The sequence below is a fragment of the Dinoponera quadriceps genome, unplaced genomic scaffold (genome assembly GCF_001313825.1).
Source record: "Dinoponera quadriceps isolate SergipeBrazil2010 unplaced genomic scaffold, ASM131382v1 scaffold37, whole genome shotgun sequence".
Taxonomy (NCBI): Eukaryota; Metazoa; Arthropoda; class Insecta; order Hymenoptera; family Formicidae; genus Dinoponera; species Dinoponera quadriceps.
In genome coordinates this window covers 101,819-117,402 of record NW_014554446.1, presented here as the reverse complement: position 1 = coordinate 117,402, position 15,584 = coordinate 101,819, and the positions used below count along the sequence as shown (strand labels likewise).

Genomic DNA, 15,584 nt, shown 5'->3' with positions numbered 1-15,584 from the left:
TCCCGCGCGAGCGCGAACGCGGCCGCGCCGCCGACTGGTGTCCTCCTCGATCGCGATCGCGATTGCGATCACGGAAACCGCGTTGATTTACGCGCGACCGAGTTTCGTCCGCGATACCTCGAATTCCGACGCTCGCTCGCGCGCCACGCCTAATATGCATGTTACATACGTACACACGCATGCATACGCGCGCCCATGTGCGTATGAAAATACATAAATTATACATTTTCGCGTACGTTCATACCACCGTATTTGATTGATTGATTGATTTTTATATATACACGCGCGCGCGAAACGCTTTTCTCCCGCTACATATTTTCGCACGGATCCCTCCCGACGACGACGGAGATAGAGACGACGGGCGACCCAACGCGCGACGCCTCTTGCCAACGGAAGCGTCGCTCTGTCTGGCGTCGCGCTCGCTCCTCTTATAATAGTCCTCAGCCACGTGCTATACCGCGTTCTCGAACGACCGAAAGACACGGGGAGAGCGCGAAGTTGCGCGACGATCCGACGGCGATTATCGGATTGGACGGACGTTATCTGCCGCACCGCGTCGTTATCTTCTCACCGAAGTGCGAATAAAATATGTGTGTGTACGAATGACAGCTCTCTCTCTCTCTCTCTCTCTCAGTCAGGTTGCTGAGGCGGACCGACCTCGTAGGCACGCGCTTCCGGTAGGTTCGCAATGACAACTGACCGTAGCCCGGCTCGGAACCCCGGCTTTTATATGGGGATAGAGGCGGCTGGCTGCTACGCTGCTGGACCCGACTGCGCGTCGCGTCGAATCACACCGGCGCGCCGCGCCGCTCCCCGCTGCGGCGCGCCGGGCCACCGCGCAGGGGTTAATCGAAGAGAACTTGTGTCGTCCGGTGTGTTACCTCGCGCTCGGGTCGCGGTGGGTGTAGCGGCCGCAGCAAATCGCGCTCTCCGTCGCCGAAAGGTGTGCGAGGCGACGCCACACGTGTGGGTGCGTCATCCTCCTCGTCTCCGTCGCCTCCTCGTCGCGCCGCGTCGAACCATGCCGTGGCGAACCGTGGCGAACCGAACCGCGATAGATACCACCACCATCGCCATCACCACCACCACCACCGCCACCACCACCACCATCGCCGTCACCACCACCATCGCCACTGCAAAAGTCGTCATCCGTTGCGCCGCTACTGCGTTGCTATTCGTTGCACGAGGGCAGACGAGCCCAGGTATCGCGGCGCGCGTGCCTGCGCTCGATTGTCGAATATCGCCGAATTACCGGCGTCGTGTGCACTGAGAACGAGATTTCTTTGGATTTAATCGAGTTCCTTTCTTTCAGAGAGAGGGAGAGAGATTGATCTTGTTTTGGAATGGAGCGAATGAGCGTTTGATTCAACGGGAAAACAGGATCGCTCGGTTTCTCGGACAAAAATATTTTTACGTCGAATAACTTATTTCTTTTGTGTTTTCACTCAAACATCGTAATATGGTTGAAACAAGCAATAAACTGTTTGAAAGTATTAAAGAACTTCTTTTTATTTCAGTGGAGCGATATTTAACCCTTTGCACTCGAGGGCTCCGAAGCGGAGTCATTTAAAATTTGTCTTCAAACTCTTCAAACTCAAATGCAAATAGCAAGAGCGGAATATCCTATACACAATAGTTTTTACGATTTGTCTTTGTCCTTATGTTATGAACTGAAAGTTATTTGCATTGTCTCCATAGCGGAGCCCTCGAGTTTGAAGACAAATTTTAAATGGCTCCGCTCCGGAGCCCTCGAGTGCAAAGGGTTAATGTGTAATAAGTTTTTTTACTGAAAAAAATGTTATTTCTTCCAAATAATACTGTTTTTCCTATCAAACAACATGGTTTACTCTAATGAAATAATATTTTTATTTTAACGTAATGATATTTGATATTCAATTATGTTATTTACATTAAACAAATCCAAGTTGAATAAACACGTATACTAGATCCAAAGAAACCTTATTCGCTGTGTATGTTGTACCATTCCCTGAAAACGGAAAATTACGATTTTCAGTTTTATACCGTAATCCATAAGGTTGAAAATCGCAGAAACAATTCTAATTACAACGATATAACCTTATCGTTATATAACTGCTTTAACTTATATATAGATATATAAAGCTGAAAGTCATCTAATTCTCAATTTATGGAATAATACAGCATGACTGTATGCTTGTTTTTGCCGGTTTGAATATATTGCGAATCTGAGTTTGTTATTGTTATTCGCACTCGGGAAAAAAATAGTGTTGCATCAATAGAATTTCCGCAACGTTCGTAATTGGAGAGTAAATCTCCTTGAATCAATAGCAATATGTGGAAACTAATAGTGAATTCGATCACCCGCCGTACAGGATTGGTACGCACCGAAAATCGCTACACATGTGTATATTATATATATCCAAATACAATGGCATAACATAGCCATTTTGACAATGAAATAGTTAATGCATATTCTGTTAAATAACTTGACAATATTATCATTAAATATTTAATCGTTTAAAATGTTTTTTTATTTAAATAACCGTTTCACGTGCAACTTTCAGCACTCACCAATCCGGTGCAAGTGGATCGAATTCACTGTAATACATCATGCAATATTTCAATAATTCAAGTATTAGTTTCAATAACATTGCTATTGAATCAAGAAGACGTCCTAATCACGCGCGCTGTTGGAAGTTCTATTGATACAATAATATGTTTTTCGTGCACAACATATAACTGAAGCTCTTTTTATACGGTTTTTTGCCATTCAAATCACAACGCACGTGTTAATTTAGTACGTTCAAACGTGTTAACACGTTTGTGATTTAAACAGCGAAAAACATGGAAAAGGAGCTTCAACCAAATTACATGCTTATGAGTATAATGATGCACTTAGGTTTGCAATGTGCTTCTTCGTCTATGCGTTTCAACATGCATCCAACGCATCCAATCCAATGAAATTGTCTTGAGAATTACTTAGAAACGAATTTTTCTATCAGACGTCGATTATGTTCCGAAGTGCGTCGAGAGAAATGTTCGAATCTAATTGTAAACGAATGCACTTGATTTCAATTCCATTTGAATATTTTTGGAAAACGTTTATGATTCGGACGACTCAAATTTTGTAAATAGTTTTCTTTCAGATAAGAAGAAGAAGTATCGCATTTCCCGCGGCTTGAAACTCAATAAGCATCAACTAACAATAACATTACATCAATGTTGTAATTTCAATGTTGTAACATAAGTGTAATATAATATGCGTCATATATACCAGTTTATATTATTAAGTGAGAAATCACAACAATTACAACATACAACAATTGTTGTAACGTTACTATTGGTTGGTGTTTACTGGCAAGTTTCTTCCGAAACAATTACGGGCAGATTTTTGTTCCGCCGGAAAATTCGTACAACGGTGTCCGAGTCGCAATTCCGCCGAAGAGGTGTGAGAAATTAAGCGACTCTGAAACGTTTCTCGATGCAGCCGGTATTCCCGAAGTTGTCGATCATTATTCTCTCAACGCAACGTTTGAACGTAGCGATAAATATCGATAACGACGAATCAATAGTTAGCGCGCTATGAATGAAAATGCACGTTGCATATGCATCAGTTTCCATCGAATTCGTTGATTCACGGCGTGTAATCACCGCCTAGTTTCGACGACACCTCAACATTTTGCCGGGCCGAACCATGCCGGAGATTTCTAATCGTTCGCGTCGCGAACTGAATACACGCCTCCGCATTGTGACAGTCGATTATTCTTGCTAATCTGATATTTTGACAATCTGACATCATGTAGCGTGATATCACATGCGGACAGGATGCGAACGATTGGAAACCACTAGAATATTCCGGCCTGGTAGATGCTGAGACTTTATTGAAGCTCGGTTTGCGTCAATCGCATACCTAAAGTTTGCGGTTATATTGAACGTTGACGTAACAAAAGCACGCATTGTGCATATATTCATTTCGCGATGCGTCAATACAAACGCGTTTAGCGATGAACGGTAGTGTTTAATTGTAGCAATTAACTCAATACTTCACACTACGATCCTCTGATGGTATTGTGCATTTTATTAGCTCGATTTATAAAATACGTAAATTAGCTGCGAAAGAGGGATAAAAACGCACCCACATGTACACACTCACACACACATACACGATCGTACATGTGTATATGCGTAGCCTCAAGGCGAGAAAAGAAAAATGATAAAGAGAAGGAAAGAAAGAGGCAGAGAGAGAGAGAGAGAGAGAGAGAGAAAGAGAGAGGGAAAAAGAGGGAAGAAAAATGACAAGACGGCAACGTCGTCGCGTTTGAAGACGAGAGAGAGAGAGAGAACTTCGCAGATTCCGCATGAGATACCTGCGGCATTCTTCGTCCCGCAACAGGGGAATTAAGCCGGATGTACATTCGTCGCGGACGACGTTCGCTGTATTCGTTTCCAAGAAAAATATCTTCCGCCTGGAAATGAATTTTACGGCAGATCTTGTCCGCGATCACAAGAGAGTCCGCTCGATCCCTCCGAGAGACGACGGGCCCTCTTTATGGATGGCTCTCCCTTTCTCCGTTTTCATTTTATTGCTCGGAGAGACGGAGTTATTATTATTTTCCTTAACTAATAAGCTTATCTTATTCGCGCGCGCACGTCCGTTTCGGAAAGGAAAGCTAACGAAAGGGCGGTGGTCATTCAAGTTTCCACATCCGAGCCCACGTACGCCCAATGACAATTTCTCCCGTGATAAAGGAATCACCCTCCCGCCACGCCGCCGGTGTAGCGTGATGCGGCGCCGCTTTTATCAGCGGTGCGCATCTGACGAGGACCGAGATGTTAGCACTCCCACGCCGGTTAGGCCGTCCATTTATCCCGCTCGACGTACAAAACTCTCCACCCTTTGCCTTCGTTTGATATCTTCGATCGCAAAATAAAACGAAACGCACACGTACGACTTTGATCTTCCAGAGAGAGAGAGAGAGAGAGAGAGTTAGGGGCAAGGAGTAGAGAGAACTCCCAATTTCGCCGACGATTTAAGGCTTTATTGTACGGAGTTTGGGACGAAATAAGAAGAAATCGCGCGATCGCGCCTCGCAAAATCATTAGTCTCCATTGTAGGATTTTACGATGGAATCCTGACGGTGCGTCTTGCATTTTCATGGCACAGGTATATACGTATATATATGGTATATGTATATGTGTATATATATATATATATATATATATGTATATATATCGCGCGCTCACACGGCCTGGGGTAGAAGAAGATACAGTTACGAGCGAAACGCGCATAGTTAATCGAATGTACGGGATAAGGAGAGAGAGAGAGAGAGAAAGACGGAGCGCAGACGGCAGAAAAGAAGCAAAGGGATTAAGAGCGATTCTAAAGAATAGTCTGGTCGCCGACTATTCATAATCAAATATGACAAATCTAATAGATTCCCGGCGATATGGTTGTCCACGGCGTGAATTGCGAAAACGGCGTGAGGGGAGAGGAAGAAAGAGAGAGAGGGAGGGAGGGGGAGGCGATCTAAAGAGAGGAAACGAGGAAAAAGAACAAGTGGCTTCATTCAAAGCACAAGGAACGGGATGTTGCAGGACGAACAGTCCTTTACGTCGCGGGCGCCGTCTAGTCCTTTTCAGTCGCGTTTAACAATAATATTCCCCGAACCCTCGCTGCGAAGGAGGAACCCCGACAAATAAAATTCGTTCACGAACAAACATGCTCGTGCATAATGCTGTTGTCGTTACGCTGCTGGAATTTGGAGATAGTATTTTCGACGACGTATTTAGTCTCTTCGGATACATTCTAACGCGAGAAACCAGACAACTTTCGGCAAAGACGGCCGAAAACGGAGGAACACCTGTAATATACGCATATATATATATATTATATATATATATATAATATATGTATGTACATATGTGTGTGTACGTGTGTGCGCATGTATTAACGCCTTGACCGTTGAACCAGTTGTGACTCGCGTGTATCGAGCGGAGAGAAAAACATTAGAGTTAGATTTGCGATGAAAAAAAGGGAAAAAAATCGCGAAGAATACGTCTATGTGACGCGACACGAGCGCGTATAAGCATAACGTCAGGCTGGCGTCGAGTTTGCTTGAGAGTCGACTTTAAACATCTCGCGATCAGCGCGAGTTTATACACGGGGACAGAGGAGATAAGGAGATACGTCGCGAGTGTATTTAAAAGAAAAATTAAAACGCACGTTGCGTTGCGGCGATACACTTCCTCTGTGCGTGTCTCCCGTTCTAACGGCAGAGTTAATATTTCTGTTTTCCTCCTTTTATCGCAGCTCTCATCGGGACGAAACGTGAGAAAAATCGTAGTCGCGAAACAGTGCGACCCGATGGCGATTTTGCCAAAAGGAGAAACGCCCGAAGCGACAAGCCGAATGGCCGATTCTCGTTTCGCACGCGCGAGAGCTGTATACTGATTTCGTGAAATCTAAATTAACGCGGATAAGCATATTTATTATATATCTCGCCACGACGAAATACTCGCACTTCGTTGTGTGACGAACAAGCGGGCGATAGCGATATCTGTTATTAATTATGACGAAAGTGAAAGCGCGACTGTGGAGTCTCTCTCTGCTCCTCGCCGCCTTCGTCCTCTCGCGTTCGCGCTTACTTCGTTTACTTAAACGTCGACGATCGGCCGTTTACGTTCGAAGATTAATGGGGTAATAGATAGTGCCGTAAATGATCGGCCGACGAGATAATATGACGCTATACTAAAGCGCGTGGTTTTTGAACGGTGTACGCCAGGCTGGACAGGGCGGGTAGACAGGCGAGCAGGATACGTGCATCGTATTGCCGCGTTAAATTAAACCTAATATCACCTCGACTTCGTGCAACGAAATATCGAGCACGTATCAAAAGACACGGCGGTGTCTCGCGCCAAGTGCAACGCAAGCGGCAGTGAGACGGAGCGAGCGAGTGAGCGAGCAACATGGATCTCCCCGCCTTATTCAGCGCATACATAGGGTGTAAATAAAATCCACGGATCCTCCAGACTTCTCGAAAACTAAATGTTGAAAAGAACATTAAGCGCAAAAATAATTGAATTTTCAATACCGCTCGAAAGTAATAGTATTTCTCGGGAGAAAGAGCGTACACGGTAAAAAGTTTCGTGTTAAATTAAAAATATTTAACACGTGCCCCATACGGTCCGCTCACATTTTTGTGTTAATTTAACACAAGGCGAATATGTTGAAAAGTAACACAATATTTGTTATGTTGATCAATACGTTGATCGATACGTATGAAATTTTTAACATACTCGTGTGTTAAAAACATATTGTGTTTAAGTTATCTCAATGTTTTGTGTCGCGTCGATATTCAACGTGTGTGTTATTTTAACACCTGTTGAATATCGACGCAAAATGTTGAGATAATATAAACATATGTTAAATTAATATACGGTATGTAGGAAATTTAACACGAAAATTTTAATAAGGACCGATTTTAACACAAGTACAAAATATTCTTTACTGTGTATATACGCGACCTCCTTTCACCTTTTCCGAAAGATACATTTTTATCTTTATAACTTTCTTTTTTATTACCCTTCCTTATTTCACTTTTTTGAAATCCATTGGGAGAGACGCCCAATGTTGCGGCATGTGGATCGGCGGCACGAGGCGCTCTCCTCGCGCGTCAACCTCAGCGGCTTATCGCGGATGGAGAAAAAACGGCTGAGAAAAGGCAATCAATAACACAGTAATGTGTTGAAAATCGTCTGACGTTCGTCCCACGAGACTTCATCTTTCTCTCTCTCTCTCTCTCTCGAAAGATTTTCGCTGTTAAATTAGGTGCTCCTGCGCGAACTCGCGAGCGATACGATTCTGATTACGATTTTGATTATGATTTTAACTAGACAAGTGACGTAAATATCCTCCATCGCACTACCCGTTCGTACTCGACGCGGACGGTGCACCGTCGACGAGAATACTCGGTATTTCGAAAGCACAGCTAGGCGTCGTATTCCTACGGAGCGAACGAGCGAACGAGCAGTTTCCGCGCCGCGAGCTGCCATTAATCTCCGGGACAATGTTTTCTAACTGCGCAGAACAGTAGGAGAGTCCGGCGCACTTGCTTCTCCCGAGCGAAATTATTGTACCGCATTCACCCGAGTGGACCGTCCATAATCCTGGCGCCTGGCGAAAAGGCGCGTTTGCCATTGAGGCTTTCCGGACGATTTAAATAGTCTCGACCCGAGGACCGACAGTGACGGTCTTGTCGCGACCAGTAAATGAAAGGTCATCCCTCAGTCGGGATGTGACGTCTGGTAGCTTATAACCTTTTCAGATAAACAGACATAATGTCCGAACCAAACACCCGAACGAAAGACAACCTGCCGGATACCTGCTGGTAACGTGAAACTGAGCGAGACGAATTATACCTGACTTTCGCCAAAATATTGTCTGGAACCGGAAAAGGAAAGATAACCTGGCGTCAAGTTTGATATTCTGCGACCGGCTGATCGAGCGGAAACTCTTGTTCGAACGCGATGCAAGCCTTTTTTAAACGAAGCTGACTGCGAACTCGATCACCCGCGCTACATCGGTGCATGTTGATGGTTGCTATAGATGAAGAAGTAATTCCATCCTAAAAAAAGACGTGTAAGAGGTCTAACTGTTGCTATGTTTTCCCGATGCTGATTGGTTGTTTTGAAATTTCGTTCTCGATATATAGTAAAAAATTTGGTGTTAGGAATGGTCTACTAAAATTTTTGTGTTACTTTAACAAGGCGAATATGTTAAAAAATATGTTAACAAGGTGAATATAATAACACATATTTGTATATTTTTTAACATATTTCTCATGTTAAAGTAACACAAAAATTTCAGTGAGCCGTTTTTAACGTAAGACTTTATATTGTGTATAGTCCTTGCTTATTTTAACACGTGATTGTCATCGTCATCGTCGTTTTGACAGCAACAGAGATATCATTTCCTCTTCAACGAATTTTAGTCTGATATTTATTTAGTTATACGAACTAAGATTTTTTTAACCTTCGACGATGCGCTTGTCAACTTCTTTCTCTCTCTCTCTCTCTCTCTCTTTCTTTCTCTTGAATTTTTAATTCTACAGATTTAATTTTAATGTTACCTTGAAGCTATAAATGTTCTTGATATTTCGATTGTTATATTTATACGAATATTCAGAGCGATTTATTTGACGCTAAAAAGAGCGAAAATGGAAATTTGCAAATGCAAATTCGAGACATCATTAAAGTCAAAGGTAGGAGTAAATTATACTATTATTAGAATTGAACTTATATATATTTTGTGTGCTATTTTAACTCCTACTGTAGAATTCAAGATTCATAACATAGAGTCAAATTTCAACTCGGGGCGATGATATCGTTAAGTTATCCGACGTAATATGTATTAATAGTTTCATTATCAGAGTGTCTACGCCATGTCATGTATTTAGACACTTTAGTCCGGATCTACAACAAGTACACTAAGCCTTTTATTTCAAGCGCTAAATTGCGACTCAATTTCTAGCAAAAAGCGTTTCCCAGCACTACCAGACGTCGTAATCCCTACAGATTTCAGCGTTACTGCGACTTTTGGCAGCACGGGAAGTATCTTGTGTCAGAAATTACGTTACATTTTCATCGCTCAGAGTAAAAGACTAAAAGAAGCTCGTCGACACTTATTGTGAATCCGGACTTGCGTTCGCAGCGGCCTTTGTTGCGCGCTGATCCGTAGCAATAATCGATCGAAAATTCGCCGAGGTGAAGCCGAGCGCCTTTTTCGCGAGGCGCGATTTCGCACGCGCGGTCTCAATATTTTGGCCATAATCTTTTCAACGGGCCGCTTCACAGCCGCATAGATTTCGCGGCGGGCATCGTTGAGGAATATGTGTCATGTCGCGTAAACAGACTATAATAATATTACTATAAATACATCGCCGGCGAGACCATATGCAGGCACCGGCGCCGNCCCCCACCCTCCTTTCTATCCTCTCTATCCGTCTCGCTTCTTTCGCTGCGCTGTGCGCGACGACCTCTTTCGTTCACGCACTCTCTCACTAAACTGACCGGATCGCGACATCGAGCTCTGTGCGAACGCCTTCGGTCGTTCGCTCGAACGATCCACCAGCTCGATTCCTCATCTTTCTCGGTCCTCTCTCTCTCCCTCCCTCTTCGGCTCGCCTTGGAGACGTTCGCGGTCGGAGGCGCGGTCCGCGCGAGGTGGCGGCTTGAGAAAATACGACGTTCTTTCGTTTTCTTTTTTTCCTTCTTTCAAGCGCGAGCGCTTGATTTTCTATCGCACGATGTGCTCTCTAACGCGCTGACATTCGTGACGCAAATCGAAGTAGCCGGTAAACAGGCGACGCGACTGTCGCGCGCAGTTTTAGTCGGCGTTTGGAAGCGGAAAGATGACACGGATCACGCGTCCCCTTTCGTTGCGTTTCGAAACGCGTCCGATGGGAAAGTTTCTCCGAGATAACAATATTTTCTAAATTTATCTGGATTTATCTTTATCTGAAGATATCTTTATTTGTGCGAGAAAAATGAAAATTTTAATTTTTAATTCTACCTTAAGTCTTTAAGTAGATAAAACGGAAATGAGCTCCAATTTATAGTATCGGAAAGGGTACGATGAAGACCTTTGAAGACTTAATAGAACTAAACTGGACTTAATGTAGGACTAAAATTTCAATAGTAGCCTATCGTTCTTACTGTTATTTATTCGTCCGATTTGTCACGGAAATTTCACAAATGTTCTATTGGATATCGGTTGCGTTTTGAAATTCATCATTCAGAAGGAAGGAGTGTTCAAACTTTTTTCCGCTTAATGTGCGTGGGTATCTGTGGTCGTACCGACTTGAAACTGATCGATTCCAGTGAGATGAAATATGGCTGAAAAACAAAGCTTCAGGCGTCAACGTGCCATAACGCACGTGCCGCGCGCTCAGAGAAGGGGAAACAGCCGCGTGCGATGTATCGATGGTACTGCGCGATGGAGATGCTACTGCGAAATCATCGTTTTCGTGTGATAGAAATCGGGAGAAAATTAACCGCAGGGCCGAGAGAGAAAGAGAAGCGTAAACTGTCGAGCCATCCTCGACTCGCTCGAAATGCCGTATCTCGCGCTTCGCTCACGGGCGCGAGAATTCGTTCGCTGCCTTCGAACGTGCGTACGTGCTTATTTATTAGGGATTTATGCGTCGCGTGTAGATTATTATGTAGGTACGCACAAGGAGGTATTATTCGTCCCACACGTTCGGTCGTTACCGCTGCTTCAATGACCTCTCTGAGGTCGAGTATGTCGGGTATGTCTCTTGGGCGTGTATGTAAATTACGTAGTTGGGCACGAGGAAGTGTAACGCTCGGGAATACGACGAAACGATGCGCCAACGTGCTTTCCTCTCCCGAATGTTCGCATTGCGAACATTCGATAGAAAAAGTCACTTTTTCATTTTGCATTCGGGTAAGATTTTGGCTCCTATGTTAATTCCACATATAGTCACACCGAGAAAGGTTCCTCCGGATCTGGTATACGTGTTTATTTGACTTGGGTTTGTTTAATGTAAACAACGTAATTTAATATCAGGTATCGTTTTGATCAAGTGAAAATATTGTTATTTCACTAGTTAAACTATGTTGATAGAAGGAACAATATTATTTAGAGGGAATAATATTTGCTTTTCGAGGGAAAAATTTATATCAAATATTATGTGACACAAAGTTCTTCAGTGTTAAAATCGATTTTTCAAGGTAGCATTAAAATGAAATTTGTAGAATTAAACATTCAAGAGGGAAATTAAGAAGCGTTGGTATCGCCAAAGTAGGCTTTTACTGGCCTATATCCAGTAAACACCAACAAATATTATATCAATATTATATATAATTTTCCACTCATCAATATAAATATTTTGCTGTCGTTTCACGAGACATAGACGGATCCGTCATCCGACGAAGCTTCGCTCGGCCTGGCGTCGCGCGAGCGTAGATATTGCGACGTATCGCGAGTGGAATTAATCGGCGGCGCCACGCGATTATCATGCAAACGATTATCATAAACCAGACGGAAAATACTATAAAATTTAAATATTCACGACAAGTGTCTGCGCTGAGAGACAGGGAAAGGTGCTGCTTTTCCTTACGGTGCCGTCGGCCTCGTATCGCGTGGTCGGACTTATCGTATTCACATTAACAGCTATCCCGGCGTGAATTAACGCCTGATTATGCGCGGAATTCTTGAATGCATTTATAATTGCACGCGTCTGTAATATATATGTTTAATTTAAATAAGCGACAAATAGTATCTTTCTCTCTCTCCCGAGTCGAAATTTTAAATTCACCGACAATTTAGTTCTCCAGAGCCTAAATTTTAGTTTCATATTAAGTCTTCAAGTGGAGAAAACGAAAGTGGAGAAATAACTTCGTCATTTGTAGCATCAAAGGAGCAGAATAGAAGACTTTTGAATACTTAACGTAGAACTAAATTAGACTTAAAACTGGGGCTAAAATTTCGACTCGGGCTGTCTCTTTCTCCCTCCCCTTTGGAAGAAAAGTGAGATCCATACCTCGAAGAAAAGTGGATCGACGTTTACCCAGGCTTGACGGCAGGAGGCTTAAAACTTACGAAATTTCTAGATCCTGAAGTGTTCATTCGCACGCAGATCCAGAACATCTTTCTCGATACTCGCGTACTCACAGAACTGGTCCTGCCGCTTCGTCGAATGACTAGAAAGTTCCGACTTTGCAAACATTCATTGCCTCATTGAAGGTTTAGCGAACACCTCGCGGTACTTTAGCATTTGTGTTCGCTGAAGATTCCCCCGCGATTTCTGGACTTCACGCGTTACACGTGAGCAAGGTTGAAGATCCCCCGGTTATAATGTCAAGGCGTATATGGCGGCTGGTGTACGGTGCGCGTATGCGTGTATGCGCGCGCACGCACGCAGAGAATAAGTGGCGTGTGCAGGTCGTTAAATGATGGGAATGTTGGCGCCGTCGTATGACTCCGCGCGGAGATGCGTACGGCCGCGTATAGCTTCTCTCCGGCGTCGGTCTCTGCGGCGATGATGTAGCGCAGGAGAAGTTTGCGGCGCTAGCGCGAAGATCTGCTGCTATGTCCAATCTGGAGTAATAAAGCGCGAAGCGCTCCCCCTTCTCTCCCCCGTCTCCTCTTCGTCGTCCCTCGCCCGCGCTCATCTTACCTCACCCGTGCTCTCATCCGATCTCGCCCCTCGCCCCGCACCTCGTGTCAGTCGAACGAGGTGTCGGCGCCCACGCCGCACAACCGCTATAGAAATTCTTCGCGGGCATTATAAACTTTTCCTTTTTTTCACCTGCGTGTGTTACGAAAAATTCGCGCCATTGTTTGCCGCCAAGTATGGCGCCACGGCGACGACACGGCAATACGCGACGGACAGCGAACTTGTCTCGAAGACGACTTGAAATTCTCTTTCTTTGCGCTGTGAATTCTAGTATTGCGATGTGCGCTCGTTATCGACGCACGAGAACACAACGTGGGAGAACTCGGTTCTTGTTAAAAAAAACTAAATAAGTACGTGGAAAAAAGGTTTCTTTGGACCCGATATGCGTGTTTCTTTGACTTGGGTTTGTTTAACAACATAATTTAATATTAGATGTTATTTTGTTTGAATTAAAGTGTCTCGCTAGAGTAAGCCAGATTGTTAGGAAAAACTTGGGGGAAATATCTAATATTTGGTTTTCAATAAGAGAAAAGTTTATTTCGTTATACTATATTAAATATCGTTCCATTGAAACAAAGAAGATCCCTAATATTTTTCTAACATAATGTTACTTCTTTCAGATAATTTATTGTAATGTTCGAATGAGGTACAAGAGAATTATGTTGTTTGACGTAAAAATATTTATCGTTTGAGGAATCAAACAAACCTGTTTGTTCAACCAAACATTCGTTTGTTTGCTTCATTTCGATAAACAAATTCGTTTCAATTAAAGAAGCTTGATTTAATTCAAAGAAATCTCTTTCTCTGTTAGATGAAAACTCAGTGACTCAGAGAAATGAAAATTGTGTGAAAATAGGAAATAATATCTCTGTGACCGCGTTTGAGAACATTCATGTGAACATTTTCAGTTGCGTTAAAATTCGGTCAAGAATCTCAACTGAGAGCGATTGACTGAGAGTGGAAACTTCCTGTTTCTATAACTGGATCAGGAATATTCCTGTTTCTATAACTAAATCAGACTCCGTCTGATTTTTAGGTAACGGAAAATTCAGTTGCACTAACGGACTCATTTTTTCCGTGAATATGGGAAGCCGTGCAATGGTTTACATCAGTCCATTCATGTGACGCTGACGACGTTGACTCAGATAGTAGAAACTTCTAAACGATGTTTTGACGACACCTAAAAGACGCCTTTTAAAAGTTTTCTCTACACGAAAGAAAACAATTCCGTTGATGTTATTGAATTTTCCGTTGTCGAAAATTCGGTTGTAGGAACAGAAGACTCCTGCAGGAGATTTCTGCCCCGTCAATTGCTTTCAGTTGTCTCAACCGAGAGTTTCGATGCAGCTGAATGTTCGAATATTCTCTGTCACGATAACAGAGATTTATCATTTCTTCCGTCACCGAGCATCTTCATCTGGCCCTTGTTCAATCGCAAGAACCGAGTCTTTTTTATCGTATACCCGGTAATAATAATAGACCGCTCTCTCTGTAAGCGCGGGGAACAAAAGCGTCTCTCCGAGAGCATTCGAAAGTGTCACGTGGACCGTGCTCAAAGTTTGACAATGGCCCGGACAGCACAAAAACGTTCGAGAGACGTTTTACGTTCAATACGCTGTCGGTGTATTTCAACGTGGCCAATTGGAGACCATCTGAAACCCGTTTTTCAAACAAATCTTGTACCTCCCAACGTTCTCAACTGTTCGTTTGAAACCGTTCTCTGAACTTTTTTTATTTGGTGGACGGCGATTAGGGAATCGTTCTGCAAACAGGCGCCTCGCTTATTGCAACGCGGCTGGAGCGAGGCGCCTGTTCGACTTTGAAACTGCGCTTTGGAATGACAGTAACGAGAGAAACCCAGAGAGAAGAAGTACTCCCCGGGTTTCTCGAGACGTTATGGTAGACGGTGATTTACCGGAGAGAGGGACAGGTGCGATAGGTTTAGATTGAGTACTTTAAGATATGCGAACGACATATAACAAATATATTACTTTTTGTTAACGTACATACTATGCGTGTCTTCCGAAACGTTAGCTACTTTTTCTCTCGGTCGGTCCAGTGCCGACAACTTACTTATTATATGTTACTAGATGTAGGTAGCGCTAGTGGAACGGATTAGGTACACGAGTCTGCGCCACTGGGTGACAGCGGAGTTGCAACTTTTTTCTGACGCGTCCTCTAAACGAGAAGATGCAAGTTACTTCAGCTACCATCACTTTGCAGCCCTGTCGGTCAAGTCGGTTTGGTCTGCTGCATTCACACAAAAATGAGTAACTGCCTTACTTTTTGTACCTCTTGGTTGGTTTCTGGAGATAGATGCGCCGAGAGTCCAGAGATGGCGGGCTCTTCTACACTTGCACTCGAAACAATCCCATTTACGCTCCAGAGTCTGCCAGATATGTTAAG

The 15,584-nt window shown here is 43.6% G+C and overlaps 1 protein-coding gene across 1 annotated transcript; it reads left to right on the top strand.

Annotated features, from left to right (window-relative positions):
• The first annotated feature begins 339 nt into the window (after positions 1-339).
• On the top strand, positions 340-1,492 carry LOC106749715. The gene is made up of 2 exons (XM_014629426.1): positions 340-1,202; positions 1,313-1,492. Exons 1-2 carry the CDS (start codon positions 689-691, stop codon positions 1,354-1,356), a joined length of 558 nt encoding a protein of 185 aa, XP_014484912.1. The 5' UTR covers positions 340-688; the 3' UTR covers positions 1,357-1,492.
• Positions 1,493-15,584: the final 14,092 nt, after the last annotated feature.